This window comes from Centroberyx affinis, unplaced genomic scaffold (assembly GCF_046629955.1).
Source record: "Centroberyx affinis isolate AG114_WGS23_722 - 3 ecotype Tasmania unplaced genomic scaffold, CSIRO-AGI_Caff_v1 ptg002724l_1, whole genome shotgun sequence".
Classification (NCBI taxonomy): domain Eukaryota; kingdom Metazoa; phylum Chordata; class Actinopteri; order Beryciformes; family Berycidae; genus Centroberyx; species Centroberyx affinis.
The window spans coordinates 341,795-368,214 of NW_027280892.1; the positions used below are offsets into that span (position 1 = coordinate 341,795).

The 26,420-nt window shown below is 41.0% G+C and overlaps 1 protein-coding gene across 1 annotated transcript in view; it reads right to left on the reverse strand.

Moving 5' to 3' along the window:
- gabrb1 (gamma-aminobutyric acid type A receptor subunit beta1) overlaps window positions 1-25,667 on the reverse strand; it is a 43,315-nt gene extending 17,648 nt beyond the window's left edge. The window contains 1 exon segment of the mRNA XM_071535497.1: window positions 25,462-25,667. Within this exon segment, the coding sequence (XP_071391598.1) occupies window positions 25,462-25,667 (206 nt within the window).
- Window positions 25,668-26,420: the final 753 nt, after the last annotated feature.

Sequence of the window (26,420 nt, forward strand, 5' to 3'; positions counted from 1 at the left end):
ATGACTTTTAGCAACATCTACAGTTTAGCCTACAATAACCTGTGATGGACAGAAATATTAAAGTCACATTTTCACAATATAATAATATGCATATCACCATGCATAAATAGCACTGCTTTGACATTTGCTCTTTTTTTTGGTTTGAGAAAGAAATGTGTTGCGACGCCTAACTCTAAAATTAGAAACACATGCATAAAGGCACACGCACATATATACAGAGGAAGAAGAGAAAGCAAATGAGTGTGTGTGTGTGTATGTGAGTTGTAGTCTACATATGAATTCCCCCAAACCAGAACGGGGCCCTCTAGCTGTTAGAAGCACTTCCAGGGATCCTCTGCAGCTTTTCCCATTATTCGCCCACTTCCCCAGCCACAAAATGTCATGCCTCACTGAGCTCCGAAACATTCACTCAAGCTGTCACCTGTTTAATTTAGGCAAAGAGCCTCCCACTGCTCTACCTGGAAAGCGGACTACACAAGTCTGTTTAGGGTAACAAAATGCACGAAGCATCTCCCTCCGGCAGAGACCTGCAGTATGACTCGGAAGACAAAATGACTCGTCTTGTGTTGCAACTGTTTGTTTCTCGAGAGGTCCGGCTGTTGCACTTACTAACAGACTTGCTAACAGTGGTGGAAGAAGTACTCAGATCTTTTACTTAAGTAAAAGTAGAAATACCACAGTATAAAAATACTCTGTTACAAGTAAAAGTCCTGCATTCAAAATGTTACTTAAGTAAAAGTACAAAAGTATTAGCATCAAAATGTACTTAAAGCAACAAAAGTAAAAGTACTCATTATGCAGAATGGCCCATTTCAGAATAATACAGTATATATTATATGATTGAATTATAATTATTGATGCATTAATGTGTAAGCATCACTTTAATGTTGCAGCTGGAAAAGGTGGGGCTGATTTCCACTACTTTATATACTGCTGGGTAGCTTACAGTAATCTATAGTAATACAACACGATTTATTAGTTGATTATATTTTGTATTAATAATCTGAATCTGCAAAGTAACTAGTAACTTAAGTTATCAAATAAAGGTAGTGGAGTAAAAAGTACAATATTTCCCTCTGAAAAAAAAAAGAAAAAATTCAGTATTTTGTATAAGAATTTATTTCTCAGTTTAGATAGACAGGAGGAAATTGTACATTACCGAAAGCAAGGACAAACGCAATCAAATGAACGGTCATGTACCGAGCTATGCATGAATGGAATTTACTCCCTAGACATATCACACAAGAAAAATTCGATTTAAAATTTTAGTAAAACAGCATCTTTTGACTAGAGACGTTGAAAAGATGTAGAAACTAGGTTGGCTAAGTTTTGAATAAAATATAAATATGAGTTTGATTGTGTTGATGTGGACCAGGAAACTGGAGTGTCATGTATTTTGATTATTGTATTGAATACTAGTGTGAAATGGACCGTATTATGATTTGAAATGTGTTCTGATTATTCTTTTAGATTCTGATTATTGAATTGTCAGGAGCTTGTCTTGTCTGTGTGTGTGTTCTAGTCCTTGTCCTGTTTATTTTGTAATGTTATGTGTTATGATGTAAGTGTATTGGTTGCATTGTCACTATGTAAAGTCTGTTTTGTGGACCCCAGGAAGAATAGCTGCTGCAATGCTGTAGCTAATGGGGATCCTAATAAACTAAACTAAACTTGCTTTCTGGTAGAAGAGACAGGATGTGTTTAGCCCGCCAGTAACACTTATCAATTTAATATTCCAATTCTAAATGGAAAATAGAAAAATAGAAAATTGTGAGCACAAGTCTCAATTCGTCGCTCTGTGGATTCATGCAAAACTGGGATTAATCGGGTTTAGGGGCTCATTCAATTTAAATATTGGTTCCATTTTTTATTTCAACAACATGCCACGGTTGACTGGCATGGTAGGACCAAAGTGAGGGCTGGGAACATTTGCATAAAGCTAGTTTAAGACTAGTCTAAGCCTAAGACTAGTCTTAGATTCTCAGGTTGTACTAGGCTAATTAAGACTGTCTGTTACTTAAATATTATGACTGATTTATTTTGAGGTAGGAAAGTTAGCCCCTCCCCCCTGGCTAATGTTGAGAACTTTGTTGTTACGGCAACGAGTCGGCCTAACTGCAAGAGCGGGAAGTTTAAATACTGTAGCTATTTCATACAAGATGGCAAATCTTTGGTTTTGGAAAGAAGAGAGTAAGACTTTAGAGACAGAAACAACCCAGTAGAGATCTACAGCAATCAAGAAGTAGTAGGAAGAGGAAAATATAAGTGTCTATAGCAAGTTTGACTTAGGGTCACATTTAAATCTAAGGCTAGGTCTGTCTTTATGCAACTGGCCCCTGGACTTGTATCTTATTGGTCGGTGGGGCCAACTTCTTGTGCATCACTACCAGTCTCACACTTCATGATTCAGTCATGGTTGCTCACAGCAGCACTATTTATAAAATGTATACCATGGATGTATTTTGTTCTACTAAAAATGAATTGTATTATTTAGCTTGTGCGTCTCTGTTTACAGATTTGGACTTCTGGAAAGCCCTCAGCAATAAGAGTACAAGGCGATTCTACCATAACACAGGGTTTGTTATAAGACAAGAAGTCAATCACACTCCAGTTATTTCAAAATGCCTTCAAAAAGCCATCAGACTCACAACTAGAACTATAAATATGAGTACATTACTTCTATGCTGTCATTCCTTCACTGGCCTCCTGTTAAATATAGCAGATTATAAAGTACTACTTCTAACATATAAATCACTGCATGAACCAGCTCCGACCTACATAGCTGATGTGCTGCACACCTACCAGCCCACACTAACATGAACGTCACAAGATTCTGGCGTACTATAATGTTAAATCAATGGGTGATCGGACACCTGTGTGTGACGTGACCTTTAAATGCAGATATAATGATTATAAATGCCCAGTCCAGGCCTTTACTTAAGCAATGCAAGGTCTCCAAGCTATGACAAGAGCAAACACAAACAGAAAGAGACATCATTTCCCTGGAAGCAGGCGTCACCTCTCGACAAAGCAGAGCTTGTCTGTCTCCGGAGTTCACCCCGTCATTCCTCAGAGATGACCCTAAGCTGCACCGACGCTCACCCCCCTGATGACCACAGATCAACGTTCCACCAAAGAGACAGGAGGCAACTCAGTCCACCACACCACCATCAGCAACCACTACTGAAGTTCAACCCACCACCTCGTTCAACTTTGCTCCTCGGACATTTGTTTCCCAGATATAAAATCACACTAAAAATAGAACATCCACATAGTACTACCAGGACAAAAAACCCCCACAAAAAACAGAACACACACATAACTACAGCCAGACAAATCAAGAGGGCTTAAAAGCGAGGTAATAAAAGTGAGTTAAAGTGAGTAAGAAAGAGTCAACGGAGATGGCAGGTATTTGCCACCAAGAGATTTAGGGTTTCTTACAAAGTGCCAGCTGGACTTTGGAGGGCAGAGCAAGTTTGACAATTGGCCAGAGACTTACTTGAGCTGGAAATCCACTTTCCTAAGTACCGTCACTGGCATAGACTTAAATACAAATGAGATGAACCTATTCAGCGAGTGGCTGGGCTAAAAGTCTGTGGAACACGCCAGAGGGATCAAAGCGGTGACACCCATCATCCGTCTGTGGGCCTGGGCGCGATCTACGGTGACCTTGTTCTTCGAGAAAGAAACATTTTCTGGGCTGTCCAGCAAGAAGTTCCATGAGCTGGGAGATCTGCTGCCTGAACTGGCAGCTGTGAAGCTGGTAGGGATGTAAGGAAAGTTCACACAGAATCACAAAATCTTGCTATACAAAAATTTGACAATATGCTGAGTAAGATTTCAGCTGCAGTCTAATGTCTAAGAAATGACATTCAGAATGGTGTTTTCTCTTTTGCATTGTTTGAGAGCGCAAGGGTAGCAATTTTTAGCTTGTGTCATCACACTTCCAGTAAGTGCAGCTGAGCTATGTAGATGACTTAATGCGTCAAGATGAACTCAGGGGAATATGGAATTGAGGACAGTCCATTAAAGATGAACAACAGAGTTTTCAGCCACTAGTAGCGCTAGTGAGCAAAGTGGGTCCACGTACAACAACAAAAGCACTTATCACATGGTTTTCACGAACGCGCGCAAGGACGTACGAACACGCTACGAGCACGGAGGTGACATAGTACACAATATTATGTGGAGAGGGAGGGCTTAGGGCCAGCACACTGTTCCAGATTGTTGTTCCTCTCTGCTCACTCAGCAATCTCGGAACCCATCGTCTATCGGTCTGACGACGATTAGACTAGCCAGCGGACATCCGGGCCAAGACTTCCTCTTCCGTGCGCCGGTCATTGTTTACAGTCCGATTAGCAACTTGAGACGCGAGAGTCGAACGTTTCTCCACACAATACACAAACATCGATACTTTTTGTCCGCTGGCTACACCACGAACCCCGAAATATTGGCCGTTGCCCCCAGAGTCTAATCGTCGTCAGACCGATAGACGATGGGTTCAGCAGCGGAAAGAGACACAACTGAGTTTGGGAGAGCAAAGAAACGGAAACCTGATCGTAATGTTGAGTGGAGAAAACCCATGGATACAATGAGACACCGTATTAATACTGGAGAAGCTTTTGATCGATGGAGAAAAGTTAGAGAACTTAGAGAAAGCATTTTCTACCGATGTGGACGTAACATTCTTCTTACCTAACTGGTAAGTTAGCTTGCTAGCTAGTCTAGCTATGTTACTTGTGTTACAATCCAATATTGAGCTGGAAATTCTAGTAAATGCTGAGGGTTGAAGTTGTTGGTATGGTTACTTGAAACGCAAATGAAGGAGTGGGAGCTTCCTCGCCAAGCTGCCGCACTGAAATCCAGATGTAAACATTGTAGCCTTGTAAACATTAAAAATTAAGACTTTCCAAACATCTTTGAAGGTAATGAATTATTCCAACATAGCCATTAGGGTCTAACAACATACTCTATGTCATAACTATGTCTGTACGAGTGAAATTATGAATGTAAAAAAATCCATGTTGTTTACATGGAAAAATCTGCATCTTTAAGTTTAAGGTCTGCTGTGTAGCAGGATTTTAGGTTGCCAGTTAAGGAAGAAAATAGCAACTGACAAGACAAGGACTGTTTGCAAGTATAATAACAGAGCCTTGCCTTAAATGTTGTGTTTGAGTCTTAAATATGGTTTCATAGGTCTTCAAAACTTAACTGTTTCTATTTGCACTAGTGAGTGAGAAATTTCCTGGTTGAGCAGGTGTATACAGAACTGTTTTTTTTAAATATTCAGGCATATTTGGGGATGAAATTGGTCTTAAATTTTATTTGAACTGGCATTATAAATGTCTTAAATTAAATTGAATTTATAGAATCCTGAAGTCACCCTTAAGGCTGGGCATTGTTAGGATTTTACCGATTCTGGTGCCATTTTCGATTCTTATCTTATTGGCACTCTGACAATTTTGTGGTCCAGTACAGATCCACCACAAAAGATTCTCCCAAGAGGAAACTGATGTCCTTGTGCAGGAGGTGCTACAGGCAAATATACGGCACCTTCAATTAAATTTAAGACTGGGATTAGATAACACATTTGGTCACTGTGTTGCTCTGGTCCTAGGAGAACCGTTGCCCAATGTAGGAAACGGTTCAATGATATTAGGTGAAGAGCCAAACAGAAGTTGGCAGCAAAGCACAGGGACAGTTTGGCTATGGGAGGGGGGCATCCACCAGCCGTCTCTGATATCCATAGAGGATGAAGCCACCTCCACAATCTCCACTCTGTGCATCATGACGCATACTATCAGTTATGTCCTGCTTGAGGGGGTCAAATTGGCCAACATATAATCCACAGAAAGGGTTGGTAAGCTTTTGAATAGGATCTGTTCATGCAAGCATTGCTTGGTAAATCCACGAAAATAGCACATGAAAACGACTATGCCTTATGCCTTTTTTACCTGGTCTGAGAAGGCGGGCGGTGGTATTGTGTGAAACCATATTTGCACACACACACACACACACACGCACACACGCACACTGTGCCTCTCCTCCCACTTCGGCAAGTCACCAAATTACCAAAGGGGCACAAGTGACAAAAAAACCTGTGTACGTCCAATAAAATGCCACTTCGCGAGCACAAAGCCCCACTATCCGCCATGCACCATCATGAAAAGAGAGCCCCTTATTTTTGGTGCATTGGAGATCACTGCAATGTGTACCAATGGTGGACAAACCTAAAGCAAAAGATGAAAACAGTGTTGTTCACTTCCATTTCCATTAAAACAGTGAAAACAGCAGCGCCACATTTGTTAACATGTAATTTACGTCCTCCAAGTTCTAGTGACATCAGCAAAAAATGAAAAAGAAAATTATCTTATCTATATCTGCAGAGATGCGCCTGGGTTTTTTAAATGCTCCACACTTCTCACACTTGGCGCTTGGGAGCATACAGTTGGGATGGTGCACCATCCGAGACTCTATGCTCCCAGAAGCTGGACACTAAAAGATGATTCATGAGGTCTTGGGGCAGACTTTTCCTGAAGAATTCCCCGATGGCAACATGTTCAAGAACCAGTAGAAGAGGGTTCGAGTTCTGCAAATTCCAGAATCAGTAAAGCAAAAAGTACCTCCACACACTCCAGAGTCATCAGAAATGGTAAAGCAAAAGACTGGATCTGAAAGAGGCTGATGTTCTGATGACGGACAATCAAGCAAGAAGAAACAGCTGGCTTAATGGGAGTCTTTGTCAAGGCTTCCAACAGAGATGGAGTGGTCATGCAAGAAGCCAAAATTAAAATTAGGAGATATAAGGCGAGTATGTCAAAGGGAAAAGAGTAGTGTGGTGTTAGGATTTTAATGCTCACAGAGAACTCTGGGGCAAAACTAGGAGGGCCTGTGTACCTTAATGACAGTAATAGTACAAGGATTGATGTTGCAACAGGAAAATGAGTCAGCTCTGGATGCTACTCTTACCTCTAACACAATAGCAGGATTCTGTGAGTGGAAGGTATTGAGGGGGACAACAGTTGGGAGTGTTCATTACTCTATAGTGCGGGGTAGGTCTGAGGGTATCTCCATTAGAGAGAATGGGGAAGCAGATCTTTGGGGGAGTAGACTGGGACGACTACCAAGTATTAGTGTGAACAGGAATTGGCTAGAGTTGCTATCCGTAGAGATGTGGACAGTATAAATGAGAGCAGCAATAATTGGGGGAGCTTCAGATTCAATCCCTAAGAGCACAAGAAGGAGGAAAAGGAAGGGAGGGAGGTGGTGAGGAAAAGGAATGGGGCCTTCAGTTTTTGTGGAAAGAACGTGTAACTTTCAGCACTTGATAGATTATAAGATGGCACAGGCAGTAGCGAGGAGGACCATCAGGCTTGCGAAAAGAGGCATGTCTGCAGTTCTATTGGCAGATAGACTCCTGTGGAAGAGGTGCGGGGGATAATTAAAAAGATGAATGGCATCAGACGGGAGTGGGACTATCCAGTGTTAGTGCGACAGGAGGATGTGGAGGTGACAGACAAGGAGAAACGCAGAAATGATGGCCAAAACGTTCGTTCAAGTACGTAGAGAGGATAGGAACGGACCAAGGGAGAGGGGAAGGATGCACTGAGCACCCCCTTTACCTTATCAGAAATGAGGAGGGTGATCATTATAGCTGAAACTGTAGGGAGCAAACAGTCTGACATATTGAGCACCCGAGGTGATGAAGAGGCAGGTACAGGTGCAAGAGCTTCGAACTGTAAAAACTGTAAATCTTATGCTGAGGCAGGAAATAAGGCAAGGAATGAGAGGTGTGACCGGTGATAGTATGGCAAACAGACGACGGCACGGTATACATAGATGAAGAAGAAACTTGTGACATTCATAAGAGGTGATAATAAATACATCTGGGTGTTATGGGCTTTATCTCAATTCACCCAGATGAATTCACTGCCTGGGAGCAAGAGAAGCTTGGGGAGGATATGTGATTAAATAGAAAAGGAGATTAGGCTGGAAGGTACGGTGTTCAATTCAAAGGTTGTGGTACCAGTGAGGCCCCCATGGACTCTGGTGCAGCCAGATGTTGATCTTGAACTATTAAACTGAAAGGAAAGTAGTGAGATGGATGAGAACAGTGTATAGTGGATATGTATAGATCAGGAATGGCCATAGAGACTGAACAGTAGAGGGGATATATCGTAAATAATTCATATTCTGGCATGGAACCATATGGCAGCCATCCTACCTGAGGCCAGTTCTTAATTTGCTGTAATTGGAACCTATGGTGAAAGTGGCATATTAGTGCCTTAATAGTGCAAACATTGGTAACACTTTACAATAAGGGTACATTAATTAAGAGTTAACTAATGTGTCTGGTAATCATTTAGTAATGGTGTTCATGTTAACTAAGGTATTAATTTATACATTATTTAATAGTCATCTTTATAAACTATTAAATAATGTATAAATTAATACCTTAGTTAACATGAACACTATTAGTAAATTATTACCAGACAGACATTAGTTAACTGTTAATTAAGGGTTAGTTAATGCTTATTAACCATTAACTAACCCTTAATTAATGTACCCTTATTGTATTATTATTGTGTTACTACTATTTTTAACGTGTGTAAGACAACTGTAATTGTAACTCTAAAAGGATTATGTTGGCAGCAACTGTATATCACAAATACACATAATGATACACAGTCACAATGTTTTTCTTCTCATTGCACACTTGCCTTTGCTTTGCTTTTTTTGCATATCATGCAGCTTGTAGGCTGATAAACTTATCTGGTAATGTTATCAAATGGGATTTGTCACACATTGACTTCTCTGAATTTGCCATCTCTGATGGTCAAATGTTAGCTAGTTGCTAGTTACCTCACTTTGTTATACAATCAGCTGTATACATACTGTACTGTGTGCTGTTCTCAGCAACATCAGCGTTTCTATGCTAACAACACACGGTTTCAAAGCAGTTTGAAATCTAGCTTGGCAAATGACTACTAACAGCTAGCCATTTTGTAGTTGCCTCTGTTATAGGCTAGTATATAAAACAATCTCTCCCATCTACTCTACTGATGTGTTGAAAGTGATGAAGCCTCTCTGGTCACTTTGGTCCTTTTAGTGCAGTAGGTGCTGCACAACTGACAACCATAGTCATTGCTCATAGTTTGTTGTTGTCGTCATAGGTAAACTGTACCCAGGTAAGATGGTGGACCGTTATCTTGCGGCTTTTGATTTAATGTCACCTCTACTGTTCTATATCTGTGGGGATAGGCAACCATATGTACCATGGAGGGCCAAGAATATGCATGTTCTTATTCCAATCAAACGTTACACCAGGTGATTTCATCGTTCCTCCTCTCTGGTTGAAGGTGTGCGACTGTTGACCCTCCATGACACATGGTTGCCCGTCCTTGGTATAAATATATACAGATGGGTCAAAGGAGTGCCAGAGCTGGGGATCTTGGTCAGGAAAAGATTCAGAGACAATCCTGCTTTATTTACATTGGCGCTGTCCAGTTTTAAAATGATTAGAAAGGGACACATCTTAAAGTAGGCAAGATGTACTGTGTGAAGTCCTGCAGTCACTCAGCCGGATATTACAGTTGAGTGTACAAGTGAGATTCACCTGGGTGCCAGCACATTCAGGGCGGTAGGGAAGGAAGATGTAGATGTTCTGGCCAAACAGGCACTGCAACGGGGAACATCAAAATTGAGGTACCATTAATTAAGACTGAGGCCAAAGCTATCATTTGGAAAGAGATGGCAGGAGAGATGGGAGATGGAGGAGAAGGCCAGACCGTTATATCATAATATTCGAAGGAGAGTTGAGCCAGGGAGAATAGCAGGGCAGAACAGATGGGAAGAGGCCATATACACCAGGCGGAGGGGAGAGCAAAGATGCTAACAAAATTCTATCTGTCATACGGAAACATACCACAGAAAGATGTGATTTCTGAGAAGGAGATGGTAAGCTTGCAGTTTGCACCGTATGAGGGGAGAGAGAAAAAAAAAGAGTTTGAGGGAAAAGGAAATCAATAAGATCAATACGAATATTTTTTGCCAGGAGCATCATCTGATGCAATTGCAGGTGAAAATGTCGTTCTCACATTGGAAATGGAAAAGTCACATGTTCATGGTCTTTCTCAATATGCATTTTTGTCCTTCATGACACATTTGACATGATATCTAACCACTCAAGTGCAATTTCTAAACAAACGAATGCAGAGGACGGAGAGCGGATCGATAAAGATCCTGGAAGTTTAATTGACCGATGAGAACAAATGGGAAACCCCAAGATTTATTGCAAAAACGTCACATCATGTCCTAACAGCACTACAGTCTTTGGTACAGAGCTGGTTTAAACAGCCCATCTCAAACCGTGAAGATGTTCTTCAGAAGTTCATTCTCTCCAAAACCACTCGAAAAGAATGTTCTTCACAAGAACACAAGTATCACCTTGGCATTCTTGGATTTGATAATCACCTTAAATTGGGAAGAAGAAGAAGAAGAAATGCTCTTTTCAACAGCATGACAGACCATTGTTTGTAGTATGAGGATAATCCATTGTCACTATGTGTTTATGTTCCTGGACATTATGTCAAAGTTGTGGAGCTGTTCTTTGGTGCATTCATTTCATTGTTTAACCTACCTGACATGCTTAACCTTTGTGCTTAACTTTTATACTTACTTGAATGTTACCTGTAACTGCTAAATTTACTCTCCTAAAAAGGTCAAAACTCCAGCAACACTTGTAGTATATGAAGGCCACAAGCCGAAACGCGTTGGTCTAACAATAAAGTTGTTCTATATACTACAAGTGTTGCTGGAGTTTTGACCTTTTTAGCCCTTTTTCCTTTTTCCATGCACCTTGGAAGTAGGTGAAGTTGTGCCAGGAACCCCTACTCTAAATTTACTCGCCTGCCAAAGTTCTGTCTGAGCTATAAACTCATGTTTTCAGGTTTTTACTGAACTGTATTTTTCCAGTTTTACGCTTCTTAGCACTAAAAATAGCATTAAAAAGTGCCTGAGAGAACACTTGCCTGTTCCTTGGAGGCTAGTGTGATAAAGAATGTAGCTGGCTGCTAAAATTCACTGTAGTCACAAACATTTTTAGATGTTATCTCGGGTAATATAACTTGTTTATTGAACTCTTGTTTTCACTGACTATAAATCTGTGCTTGAAAGATGTGCCTGCATGGGCCAGGAAGGGGATTGGAGGTGGGTCTGGGAAGGCTGGAGTTCTCTGAAAATCTTTGGAACTTTGGAAGCTGTGAGAGGATCCACTAATGCTAGTCCCTCTCCTCATCCTTGTGAAAACCATCCGTCTTCACTCTGCTGAGAGTGAGTGTCCAGCTATACCCACATCTGTCCATATTCAGCTGTTACAATGTCGAGACATAAAAACCCCTCAAGGCATTAATATTCATCATTTTCTTACCCTGCTGAATATTCTGGGACTGTCGACCCATGTCTTGGACACACTGAATGCATTAGGCAGCACTAGATGAATTATAAAGCAAGTGCAGAGAGCGTGGACGGACAGTGCGGGGGTAAAAATAGAGAGCGTCAGGCCTGTAACCTGTCATGAAGGGTTGGTACCCTGTTGCAGTCCTCTCCACCCATTCCATAATGTCAATCATCACTCCTGGCTACATATATGATGCATACATGGTTGAATAAACCAATCAATAAATCAGTAGGATTGACCAAAGCAACCAGATTGAGGCAATCTGACATAGCAAGCACAAAAAATGTTTTGTGCCCTAATTTCTTAGATGTTTCAACAAAAACTCAAAGTAGGTCTAAACCTTTTACTGTGCAATAAACCTAGTTTTTTGCAGATTGGAGTTCTAGCTTTAGTTTTTAGGAATAGCTTGTTTGGAGGCAGAAATAATCCCATTGGTTGAGTTAAACCTCAATGAGCAGAGCCAAAAAAACACAGTTTCTCTGGCTAGGTAACGTTAGACCAGTGAAAAAGGCAAGGTAAGAGAGGAGGTGGCTAATATTATGAAGCCTAGCATTTTTGCTACTAACTGAAAATAATGCAGTCTAGCCATACTAGTTATCTAGGTTAGCTAGTTTGCCTAGCTGACCTTCCAAGTTCAAACTAGCCATAGCCTAAAGCTATCTAGGTGAGCTAGTTAGCTAGGCTGACAAGGCCAGTTAGCAAAATTGGACTCTGAAAAATTGTGGTTCTTTGGTTCCACCCACTGAGATTTAACCATAGACTGTAGGATTTAACTTAACTAATGAGATTATGTCTACCTCCAGAGCAAATGTTTGTGTAACTAAACTCTGATGCTTTGTTTTCTTGAGATCAGGTCAAGGTTATTATAGTTTTGCATTTTTCATTAGTTTTTATTTTTATTTCGTTTGGACTTTTTGTTTTCAATTTCAGTTTAGTTTTAATTAGTTTTTAAAGCGGGTTTGCTATTTTAGTTTAGTTTTTATTTTTTGAAAATGCTTAGTTTTAGTTTAGTTTTTATTAGTTTCAGTGTTAGTTTTAGTCTTTTTTTGTAATATGGGGCGAGATTCAAAAATTCAAAATACTAGGCTTATGTATGAAATAAATTGACAAAGACGAAAACTAAAGACATTTTCTCTCTAATTTTTGTTTATTTTAGTTAGTTTTGTAAACACACAATACAGTTTCAGTTAGTTATCTTTTTTTGTAAAGCCTCGTTTTTATTTTTATTTCAGTTCACGAAAATGTTTTTTCACACCTAGTTTTCGTTATTTCGTAAATTTTCGTTAACGATAATAACCTTGGATGAGGTTAGCTAAGCTCTATTTCTAAAAACAGCTGTAGATTTTTATTTGCCCTGTGAAAATAAATACATGGGAGCATATAGTTCAGGAAGGTTTCACAGGTGAATTTGCATCAACTCTTACTGTCCCTCTACCAGCGGTGACTTGGATCAGACATAGACTGTCATGGTCATTAGTATAAAACTATAATAATCAACCATGAAGGCAACAGTATCCCCTAAGCAGCATTGATCAGACTTAATGCAGACAATTATCTAGAGTGCCTATGCAGTACATCAGGTTTCAATTCCACAACAAACACCATTATGATATCATTTCCTGTGTCTGAGGGCCCTGTTACTGGCAACATGAGCCCTCTCTGAATTCGAATCCACTTCGGGCTCCTCCGTTTCTTTGCACAGGACTCGCGATCCCCCCCCCCCCCCCCACCCACCCACCCTCCCCCAAAGGAGCAGCTAAATAAAGTGTGCATCTGCAAGGGCCCAGCAGCACGGACTAAAGTCTGCCCCTCTGTCATCACTACTTTTTCATCTTTTCTTCCAATGAGGCCAACCATCCTCCATCAATCACTAGTGAGCAGAGCTAATGCTGCCCTGATGTGGAAGCAGTGACTATAGAGGGAAGAGACCATATGTGTGTTCTTCTCTGAAGGAAGGTGTTGAACCACTAACAACCAACATGTGTACATGCCAGTCACTGGTGAGGTCACTTTAGGCAGCCTAAATATAGCCCCTCTGTCAGCAGCAAGCACACTGGATGAATAATTGTGGGAGTCTGCAGGGGATAATGATTCTGCAGCATGCCAGTGTGAGAGAAATCTTGCCAGCACCGTGTGAAACTGTGAGAATCTGTCTGCAAAGTGGTGGAAGAAAGTGAAAAGTTGTCAAAATGGCATCAAAATTATTTTCAGAGCTGAGGGGAAATTGGATGGAGGTTGGAAGGAAGAGAAAGTGGAATGCTCATTACACCTACTTAATGAATGCTCTCAAAATGTAATCTGTGACAGGTTATATACTGTATTACCTGCTAAATTTTATCTGCAAATTTAGTGCACTGGACTACTCAAACTCAATAATGTAATCTGATTGTTGCTTTTGGAACATCGTGCATCACGAGTCCATGCAATTTAAATCATAAGGATTAACACCAGTTCACAAACGTGTTCATCAAAATGTGCGCAACCATTATGAGCATTTGTGAGTCTAAAATTATGCTTGGGTTTATGAAAAACATACCTCTTCTAAGTAATCCAACAAGTACTTTTTGTACTTTTTTCCCCACAAAATCCATAATCTGATAGCTATGCTTTTAGTTTCCAATTTGTTTTTGGAATCAGATTTCCTTCACACATGTACCACAGCCATATAAATACAGATATATGGATATTGCTGTAAAAGAGAGCGGCACTGAACAACATCCTATAACAGTTCTATGCAAATGACACACTGTTGCTACACCCCAGGGCATTAATAGTACTTAACACAAGTGTAATTGGAATAGTCATGTTCATATCAGCCATAACCGTTTTAAGCAGGGGACTCAAGGTCAAAGAAAATGACAGCGCCAATAGCTAGAATCACAAATCGCAGAACATGAAGTGTCATGAAAAAGAGCATAATTCAGCTTTATATTCATGAACAATGCTGTATGGATCAGAACATGTCGGCACGACATGGGTGTCACTGGAAATGACATGACCCTGATTTTTTAGGCAGAGATATACTGTAGATGGATAGCATCGAGCAGACAATGAACCCAAAGAGGCTCAAAGTGGAATTCAGCATTGACAGGGATGCTGCATGCTTTCTGCATTCTCATCACTATAATGTTCTCTCCCCATTTGGGAACAGCCTCCTCAGTGGAATGAAAATTCAAGGGCAGCGTTATTGCGAAAAAAAAACAAAAAAACATATCGGCTGTGTGTGTGTGTGTGTGGAGGAGGGTGGGGTGGGGTGGTGGTGTTTGGGGGGGGGGGGGGGGCAGACCGTCAGAAAGAGAAAAATAGAGAGAGATTTGGAAGAGGCATAGGGGATATGCTGTGTGCAAACTGACTTAGGGGGAATCAACTCCTGGTTAAATGGACACACAGAGAAGTGTTTACCTTGGAGGAGTCGGGGAATGATGAGGACAGCCCAAAAGGCTTGTGTCCACTCAGCCGTGAAGGCAGGGAAAGCCAGTGTTGTTTTTGGACAAATCTAGGCAGTGCTCCCTGTCCTTTTCAGCATGTTCTGTCCTGCTTGGTGCCTAAATGGAACGCACCTCAGATCTAGTATATTGCTCTGTGTGTATGTGTGTGTGTGTGTGTGTGTGTGTGCCTGGGCTGAGCTGGTCTGGTGAAGACTGGCTCTCAGCTGCCACTTTCAGCAGGGTGACTCACCTGATCCTTACAGCCATGTAGCTCTCACCAGGGCAATACCAACCCAGTATGAACCTATAATACCACACGCAGGGCAATACCAACCCAGTACCAACCTATAATACCACACGCAGGGCAATTCCAACCCAGTACCAACATATAATACCACACACAGGGCAATACCACACCAGTACTAGGGCTGGGCGATATGGACAAAATCAAATATCACGATATTTTTGACCAAATACCTCAATATCGATATTGCGACAATATTGTAGGGATGACTATTGGTGCTTTCACAAAATATTTACACAATGAGATTTTTGATAAATAATCATCAGTAATGTGGATATAATGACTAAGTGGGTAAAGGCAAATAATAGAACAGCTAGAACAGTCTGGTAAGTTCAGAAAATGACATCACTTTACTGTAATGCAGCCTTTAAAACCAGGAAAAGACACTTATGCCATATCACGATATTACCATATCCAAAATCTAAGACGATATCTAGTCTCATATCATGATATCGATATAATATCGATATATTGCCCAGCCCTAACCAGTACCAACCTAAAATACCACATACAGGGCAATACCAACCTAGTACAACTTAAAATACCACATATAGGGCCAGCAACTTAATTACCATTACATTTTACTATACCATTTTATTTGTGCCATGAGAAGTCTATTTCACCTCTGCGTATCCAGTATTTTTGTAGTGTGCTATGACAGCAATTCTCATTCTCACATCAAGGACCCCAAATGTAGTCCACATTAGGGCCACGGACCCCCATTTGATGAGATTTTGTCTCTCTGACCCAAATCTGCTCACTCGGTGCTCACTCTGTCCTGTGAGTGAGCACCGTCCTTCGGATGAGACGTTAAACCGAGGTCCTGACTCTGTGGTCAATAAAGATCCCATCGGCACTCATCGCAAGAGTAGGGGTGTAACCCCGGTGCCCTGGCAAAATTCCCAAAAACAGGCCTTCCTTCCATCATGGCCACCTAATCATCCCTCGTTACCTAATTGGCTCTTTCAGTCCTCTACTCTCCACTGAGATAGCTGATGTGCGGTGAGCGTTCTGGCGCAAACTGGCTGCCGTGCATCACCCAGGTGGGTGCTACACATCGGTGGTGGATGAGTTGAGACCCCCCCCCCCCCCCCATCATATGTGAAGCGCTTTGAGTACCTAGAAAAGCGCTATATAAATGTAATCAATTATTATTTGTATTGTTGGATATGATTTTGTCCAGAATTCCATGACTATCTGTATTGTAGGTAGAGAGATAACAGAGAAACAATGATCCAAACAGTCATTCTTCTACATTCTCTAATTGTGTTAACTTCTTGTAAATGAAATAATGCTGAAGTTTAACAATTCATCAATTTGCCTGGGGACCCCCTGATACTCCCTCAAGGACCCCTGGTGGTCCCCGGACCCCACGTTGAGAACCACTGTGCTATGATGTATTTGTAACACACTACACAGTACATATATTTAGTTGAAAATACAAGCTATCTTAGCATGAGGAAAGAGCATCATCGTACATAAAATACTAAACACACAGGTGAAATCACATCTAATCTTCTCATTGCACAAACACATGCTGGGCAAAGAGCTGATTTGCCAAAAAAAAAAAAAAGGGGGGGGCATTAGTCCTTTAATCAAAGTGTTTTTGACCCATGGGGTCTTACTCTATGTTTGTCCTACCTTGTCAGGAGCCTAATTAAAACTTTCAGCCATGTTTTCTGTGAGGAACCGTGGGGCATAAGCAACATAATTAAAATTAGAGATACAGTCGTTTGATGCTGAATCATATTGGCAAAAACACTAATCCAGGGATCAAGTACTTGTATTTCAACCATTTTTGGAGTACTATTTCAAGAAGCTAATTTATTTTCATAATTTTGAGATGGTATGACAATTTGGGTGATAATATCGGATGTGTTGGAAAATATACCTTAAAAGAAAATGATAATTTTGGTTTGTGCACTGTGAAATTCATTATCAAAAAAATATTTTTAGAAAAAAATGTGTCTCCCATTAAAATCCACTACCCATATCCTGAGTATGTGGGCACTGGGCCTTTAAATGTTTAAACAGTTTGGACGGTATGTGCACTTGTACTTGACCTCTAAGAATCATTACAGAATTAATATTTCTATTTTGAATCCAGTACAAACAAGCATGTAGAATATGACATCACTTATGATATCCATATCTGTGGTCCAAATAATAATCTATTGCACCCTCTCTACCCTAGATTTATAATTTTCTGTCCTAAGATGCTGTGACAGGTGTTGTATGGAGTAGTATTCACAGTCCCCCCAGTGTCTCATTCTAAATCGAGCGTTGCCATGATAATCAAGCCTGTATTATTTTTGTGCCGGTAAACTATCGGAGGCATGCTGCTCAGCCACCTGCCACACAATAACCAAATCCTGTGGATCATGATGGTGCTGACCAAGGCAAGCCAAAACCAGCAAATTATTCAACACAGACTGTTCATATTTATTAGGGGTCCAACGGATACTGAAAAAAAACACGCACGTGGGTCCGATCTCCCTGGAGAGTATCTGTCCAATCGGTTGTCAGAATTACATGTCAATCTACGATGACATCACAGCTGGATCAGTCTACTAACACAGGAGTTAGTATGGCAAGCCGTTTTAACATTTAATCGAACCACACTCCTATCTGTAATTACATTTTAGATATCCATAATTGCATTTCTCCTAGTCAAAATTGTATTCTCACTAGTCAGAATGGTAATTCAAGATATCCACAATAACATTCTTACTAGTAGAAATTGTATTTCAAGATATCTACAACTTTGATTGTACTAGTCAAAAGTAAATTTAAGATATCTAAAAATCCTTAAAAAGTATAAGGGGCCGTTTTAACATTTAATAGCTAGACTGGATATGTATTGGAGATATCTGTAATTCAATTCTTCCTAGTCAAAAAGAACAATGACATTCTTCCTATCCACAATTTCAGATATCCACAACGTCATTCTATCTAGGACAAATGACGTCACTTTTGCCATTCATGTGTATTGGGCTTTCAATTTCAGATATCCACAATTGCATTTTTGATATCCAGAATGAACATTCTGGATATCTGCAATAGAATTCTTACTAGGAAAAACTCCCATTTCAGATATCTACAATCCAATTGTTACTTGTCATAATTTTAATTTCAGATATCCATAATGTAATTTTTAATATCCAAAATACATTGTGACTAGTAAAAATGCAATTTCAGATATCTACAATTAGAATTATGACTAGAAACAATGCAATTGCAGATATCCACAAATGTATTGTGGATATCTGCTGACGGGTAGATATGACGCCGTTTTAACATAAGTGGGAGCCGCGGGTTTTGGGTTTACCTGCACATCACTATTTGGGCTGTTTATAGCAAAGATTTGTAGCCCTGTTCAGTGGTGGAAGATTTCAGTAGGTAGGCTGCATGATTTAAGTTGCATTTTATGTTGATGCCCTAGAGTAAAGCCACTGAAGGTTGCATTTTATGTTGCAATTTATGTTGATGTTGTCCTACATAGCCTACAATGCAATTGTAGTACAATTGTACTTCCCCTGCCCAGTGCACCAGATATAGGCCTTTATACTGTACCGAACCGAAACCGTGATATGAACCGAACCCTGAATTTTCTGAACCGTTACACCCCTAATATTTACCAAAAATAGATAGGCCTACTGAAACACAAATACAGAGGGCTTTCAGGTGACACACAATTCTAAACATACAATTTGGCCATCTCAACAAAATTCAATAGACATGGTTAATTTCTGGCTGTTTGTGACTGGACATGGATAATTTTCCGCTGATAAATCTGATTGATTTTGCATTTAGATAATGTCAGCAAGTTACCTAGGCAACCATAGTATCTGGTCAGCTAATCATCACTGGGACATATTTAAAAGGACTTGCGGTAGCACTATGTGTGCATAAAAAGTGCCATTTCTATTCTACTAGCCTGTGTGCACAAGCATGTTGCTTGTGGAAATGTGGTAGGCTACACCTGCAGGAGACTTTTAGTGCATTTGACCCAATTAATATGTACATCGCCAAAAGTATGTGGACAGCCCTTCTAATTAGTGGATTCGGGTATTTCAGCCATACCCATTGCTGACAGGTACTGTACAGTGGTGGAAGAAGTACTCAGATCTTTTACTTAAGTAAAAGTAGAAATACCACAGTATAAAAATACTTTGTTACAAGTAAAAGTCCTGCATTCAAAATGTTATTTAAGTAAAAGTACAAAAGTATTAGCATCAAAATGTACTTAAAGCAACAAAAGTAAAAGTACTCATTATGCAGAATTATGCCCATTTCAGAATAATACAGTATATATTATATTATTGAATTATAATTATTGATGCATTATCAAACTCAACACAACTCAAAATTGTACTTAAGTACAGTATTCGAGTAAATGTACTTAGTTACTTTCCACCTCTGGTACTGTATATGAAATCAAGCACATAGCCATGCAATCTCCATAGACAAACATTGGCAGCACAATGGGCCGTACTGAAGAGCTCAGTGACTTTCAGCGTGGCACCATCATAGGATGCCACCTTTCCAACAAGTCAGTTCGTCAAATTTCTGCCCTGCTGGAGCTGCCCTGGTCAACTGTAAGTGCTGAAGTGGAAACTTCTAGGAGCAACAACAGCTCAAGCGCGAAGTGTTAGGCCACACAAGCCCTCAGAACGGGACTGCCGAGTGCTGAAGCGGGTAGTGTGAACAAATCATCTGTCTGCGGTTGCAACACTCAGTACTGAGTTCCAAAACTGCCTCCGGAAGCAACGTCAGCTCAAGGACTGTTCGTCGGGAGCTTTGTGAAAAGGGTTTCCATGGGGGAGCAGCTGCACACAAGCCTAAGATCACCATGCGCAATGCCAAGCATCAGCTGGAGTGGTGTAAAGATTGCTGCCATCGGACTCTGCAGCAGTGGAAACGTGTTCTCTGGAGTGATGAATCACACCATCTGGCGGTCCGACGGGCGCATCTGGGTTTGGCGGAAGCCAGGGAACGCTACCTGCACGAATGTATAGTGCCAACTGTAAATAGAGCCCTGACCTCAACCCCATCCAACACCTTTGGGATGAATTGCAACACTGACTGGCCTAATCTCCCAACATCAGTGCTCAACCTCACTAATGCTCTTGTGGCTGAATGGAAGCAAATCCCTGCAGCAATGTTCCACCATCTAGTGGAAAGCCTTTCCAGAATGTTCCAGTGTTACAGCAACAAAGGGGGGGCCAAATCCATGTTAATACCCGTGATTTTGGAATGAGATGTTCGACAAGCAGGTGTCCACATACTTTTGGCCATGTAGTGAATTTTGAGGAGAGGCAATGGAAGGGCATAAAAATGGAGGAGGAAATTATTGAAATTGATCACTCCCTTCAATGAACTAAACTAAAACACACATATGGTATTTAACAGTCAGAGGAAGCATGTCCTAAATTCTCACGCTGAGAAATGGTTGCTGTGTTATTTGCTCAAAGGCACATTAGGCAGAGGGGACAACAAATAAGAGAGGGTGTTCCATATGACAATTATCCTCTTTCAAATGTCGGAGGATGAGATTAAAATTATTACAAATTATAGATCGCCAAGTCACATAATAATAATAATAATAATGATATTTATAGTATTTTTTCACTGCTTTATGAAAAAAAAAAAATGAACTGGAACGTCAGACCAAGAGGAGTCATGCCATGCCCATATTGACAAAACTGGCAACCTGTTATCATGGTCTATGGCTCAGCTACGGTGGGGAATTACAGTCCATTCTCTCACCTGTGCAATGTTAAAACTCCTTGCCATCCATTTTTGATCTGGTAGACATACACACTCGTACATCTCTGGTATTCTAACTGTAAAATTGTGACTTGTGACTGTGGTCTTAATAAATCAAGTGCAGTTTTCTCTAGTTTTTCTACAGAGGTTTTGTACATTCTTCGAAGAATGGTTGAATAGTTCCCACTGAATATCGAATTTTTGCTTGAAATGCCCATCCCTAATATCTAGTAGAAGATTAGTGTTAGCAGTGGCTAGTACTCGCATGTTAACATTAACAATGGCTGCTTTGCTACATAAGCTTGCTGGCTAGTTAGCTAGCTACCAAAGTCAAAAACAGTTTGTTCAGGTTAACTGAGCTGCCTCTTCACAAGCTTCAACTCAGAGTGTTTTGGAGTAGAGACTAGGGCTAAAGACAAGACAGTTTACTGTGTCATAGCAGCCTACAAACAAATCTACCATATCCGACTATTCACTTTTACTTACAACATCACTGAATGGATCTACAGCCCCACCACAATAATAAAAATACTTTTTCAGATATTTCTCTTTTTCTAGCCTGGTTATATATTTAAACAGCCAACTCTCCAGTGGACCTCCGTAATGGAGTCAGACATGGTTGCTGGGAGAGCTGTGACACAATAGCTACAAAGCCTCTATTAACTTGAACTAGGGCTGAATGATTTTGAAAAAATATCTAATTGATTCGATCGATTATTTTGACTGATATTGCAATTGCGATATGATTTGTGATATTAGAGGGAATGATAATTTTTACATCATTATTCTAATTTTCATTGAAAAACGTATTAAAATGATTATGGTGTGATTTTTGTGGGGATCTATACCAAACAAAGATGTTTTCTTAAGTCTGTAGAATATGATGTGTAGGCCAGGACATCTCTGTAGCACCACAATATTTCATTTAAAATGGTATTTTGACACACATTTCACCTTTAACAAATATTGCGCCTCCTGCGATTTGAAAAATGCAGTAGGCCATATTGCGATTTCAATAAAACTTTGATTAATTGTTTCTGCCCTAACTTGAACACATAAAGCAGTAACATTTCCCAAGTGTGGACATTAGACTCCTACGCACATGCAAACATGCTCTTAGCCACAATTAGCGATGTCCAAACCAACTGCATCCCTCCACAAGGACAGCAGCAATAACGAATCAGCCTTACCCAACCATTGTCAAATCACATGCTACTGTTGCTAATGAGCTTGTTTGCTCAGCTATCATCAGCCTCTGCTGTGGTGTAACTTAGCCCCAGACCTGGAGACAGCTGTTGGCTCCAGATGTTAGCCTCGGAGCAAATGGCTAGATTGCAGATTTAGCACCACTCTGTTCTTTAAGAGTCAACGCCATCGCCGTAAATCCTTATTGGTTACGTTATTGTGAAAGTGACTCATGACTTCCTGAGTGTGTGGGCAATAAAATGCATAGAAATGTCAAAGTAGAGCAAACGTGGACGTGTGGGTGAGAATGCCCAGAGTGTGTCCTCCGTTTAACGATGCCATTTCGCCTGAGCGTTTGAGCCAGATGTGCTAAAGGTAACACTCTAGCCATTAGTCCAGGAAGGTAATGAGCCAAAACCACTATCAAAATGAACAGCACTTATGCATCTCATTCCTCACTCTCATTTGGCAAGCGGGGGAACTCGTTTAATATTTCTGAGTCAAGATATAAACACCTTAACTACACAGTAAATCCTTTTGATTGTAACTACTGCACGTTACATTCATTAATTCATTTTCTTTACCCGCTTATTCCTGTTCGGGGTCAGGGGAGGCTGGAGCCTATCCCAGCATGCATTTGGTGGAAGGCAGAGACCCCCTGGACAGGTCTCCAGTCCATCACGGGGCCAACACAGATAGACAAACACTTACATACATTACACTTACATTCATACCTATGTGTAATTTAGAGTCTCTAATCCAGTGATTCTCAACCTTTTTCATATCATGGACCCCTAATGTAGTACACAGTAGTGCCACGGACCCCCATTTGATGAGATTTTGTCTCATTGACCCAAATCTGAGAATATTTTTATTGTCAGATACGATTTTATCCAGAATTCCTTGACTATCTGTATTGTAGGTAGAGAGATAACAGTGAAACTATGATCAAAATAGTCATTCTTCTACATTCTCTAATTGTGTTAACTTCTTGTGAATGAAATAATGTTGAAGTTTAACAATTTAGCGATTTGCTGGGGACCCCCTGGAACCCCCTCAAGGACCCCTGGTGGTCCCCGGACCCCACGTTGAGAACCACTGCTCTAATCCACCTGACTTGCATGTGTTTGGACTGTGGGGGAAACCCAGGGGGAACATGGGGCAAACATGCAAACTCCACACAGAAAGGACCAGGAATCAAACCCACAACCTTACTGTAAGGTGAGAATGCTAAACTAAACTGGGATACCATGTTACGGTGTTTAGAAATATCATGATCAGGTGCCAATCCAGGACAAACCTTGCCGCACTGCAATGTGAGCACCTTATCAAAATGTGCAGCTTTGCCTCAAAGCGAAAAAAAAAAAAAAAGTGTCTCTCAGCTGAAAACTGTCAAGTCATCATTCCTCTCCCACCAAAGCGCAGAATCCCTTTGAACTGGGAAAGCTGCATTATTGACAGTGACCGGCCCACAGTTTCCTTAGTTAGCTCAGCGCAACTCACTTCATCACAGCTTTGCTCTGCTGCAGAGGCCACGGCCGTGTGTACACTGCACCGGAGGGCCAGGAGAGGCTCCATAAATGATTCACCACCTGGTTCTCCCTTGTACGCTCCAGAGAGCCGGCAGAAAGAGCCATGCTGACTGGCTGATGGAAGCCTTTGAGGAACGTTCTCCATGCAAATCATGTACTACAAAGTGATTTCCATGATGTTTTTCTATGCAAGCATGGCCAACTGACATACTCAAATTAGGGTTGATTGGTGTTGAGAAAATAGGACTAGAAAAGCATACACACGACTGTGCGCGGACACACACACACACACACACACACACACACACACACACACACACACACACGTCAAGTGGGAAATAATGGTCTGTCATTGCCACTGGTCTGTCATTTGGACAAGCCAATAAGCTTTAGAATGTTCAGCAATCCTTATGTGATTAATAAGGCAAATGTGTTTACTGGATCTGTGATTTAATATTGTTGCTTGAAAGCAAGTCACTACATTTTATGATTTACTGTTCATTATTTAAAAATAAAAACAACCGCAATTTCAATGTTTCATCAGAGCTTCATGCAGAGTGTGCAGAATAGGTGGGATTACAGATGTACCACCGTCTCCTCATATACCACTCGGCAGTTTGAAAGTTGAAAGTCATCATCGGGAGCTTTTGAATAATGAACATTGGGTTGTCATGCAGAGCTCTTTGCACTTCACTATGCCCTATATGCAATTTTAAAGGGTAGGGTTAGGATTTTTATTCCCCATGGAATCGCACTAGCATTGGTAAAAAACATAACAGGCTCACCTGAGTACCATACCTGATACCCACTCATAAATGTAAGTAATGATAATCTGTGACATTTTCACACAAATGTATGTCTACAACTAATATATTTGCTGTTCTAAACATCTTTCCCGTAGAAAAATCCTCTGGTTCACAGGAAGATTTACGTTTCCGCTTTATTTGGAAAAAACAGAAGAAGAACTGAGTAGTTAGCATGAGAAGCGATAGCCACCGTGGCTGAACAGACAAAGAAAAGAGCGCCACCTACAGACACTCAAACTGCATCAACAGAAAATCCAAGGAAAAAGAGTCACAGTTGCGGCAACACTGATTGACACCACAGCAATGATCACTTAGATGGAGACAAAATAAAACAACAAAAAACAAAGAGCACTTAGCACCATAGATAGAGACAAAATAAAACAAGAGGCACTTGAGTCGCCTTATGTCCCGCCATAATCACCATGATATATTAAACATAACGAGTTATGCCAACACGGTCATTTACTAAGCTAATTAATGCATTAATTCATCATCTGCTCTACAGGGGGAACCTGTGGTGTCAGTATGAAGTTTCTATCATGGATTGCTCTTGAGTTACTATCTTCACAAGAATGTGTCTGCACTAGGGCTGGGTATCGTTTAAAAAATTACGATACCAGTACCAATACCAGTACCCTTAAAGTGATACCGATACCAATAGAGTACGTCATTCGATACCTTTTTTTTTTTACGTTTTGGTGGCATCTCGGCACGCTGAACTGCCAACTCTGTCACATACACCGCGCTCGACTTCACCACCACAGACTGCGGTGATTGGCTGCGAGCAAAACCATACAAATAGTCATTTTTTTCTAGATCCGTGTACAAAAAGTATCGAATGCAGGTATCGTTTGACTGGAGAAGTTTCGATACTACTTGGTACTGGGTTATTTCGGTCGATACCTTAAAGGTATCGAGTACCGATACCCAGGAACCACCTGAAAGATGTGTGACAGTAGAAAGTGAAAACCCCTCTCACCTGAGACCATACAGCACAGTTCCGTCCGGGTGCAGTCGGATCATTCGGTTCTTGACCGTCACCCCGTGGACGAAGGACTTCTTGTCATTAATGAAGTAGGTGTCGGGGACCCACAGTTGGTCCGCCACCCGGTTGTCCAGGGTCAGATTGAGAGGAATGCCGGTGTAGGAGAGGCGCTTGTCCCTCCATGACTGCTGGAAGTACATGGTGATAGTGTAGTCCTGCGGGAAAGGCAGAGAGGAAGGTTAGCCGCCCGACAACGACCTCAACACGGACCGGGCATTCGGCTTTTGTTTGCATGACTCATGGATCGCTCTTGCCCTGTGCAAATTTCCTGCATGTGCGAGCGCGTTCGTGGACTTCTGTCCTTGTGGGAACTGGCTTGAGTTTTTGACCTTCGAAGTGAAGTATTAAGCAATTTCAATTAGGAAGACTACTTATCATTCATTCATGTTTTCTCTTTACCCAATCAGAGTCGGTGAACACACACGCCATCACTTCCCTCTCTTTTTCAAAGAGCCAATCGTCTAAGTGACGGGAGTATATACATGTCACCTTCTATGCTATTGCCCTTCTCTCAGATCTATGCCGTATGCTGCTGTCATTCCACTCGCTGTGCTTACCTTTGTCCTTCCTCCACCATCACCACCAATGTCCAGGCTGCAGAGGAACTCCCCTGGGGGAGAGAGTTTCCTAATTCCTACGTCTATCCCGGATGTACTCCTAACTTCACAAATGGGAGGGGTTCCTCCATGGATGTTATGCCAAAGTTTACATCTTGTTTCATGTCATGAATAAACTTTTTCATTCGAGCATTCATCCTAGTCTCTCCTGATTGAATGTGAGGTCATTTTGGCCGCTCCTCACTTTAGGGGTTAGTTTAGAATTTGGATTGGGTTTAGGGTTAGGTTTAGACTCAGGATTAGGTTTAGGTTACCCTTACTTTACTGGATTGGTTA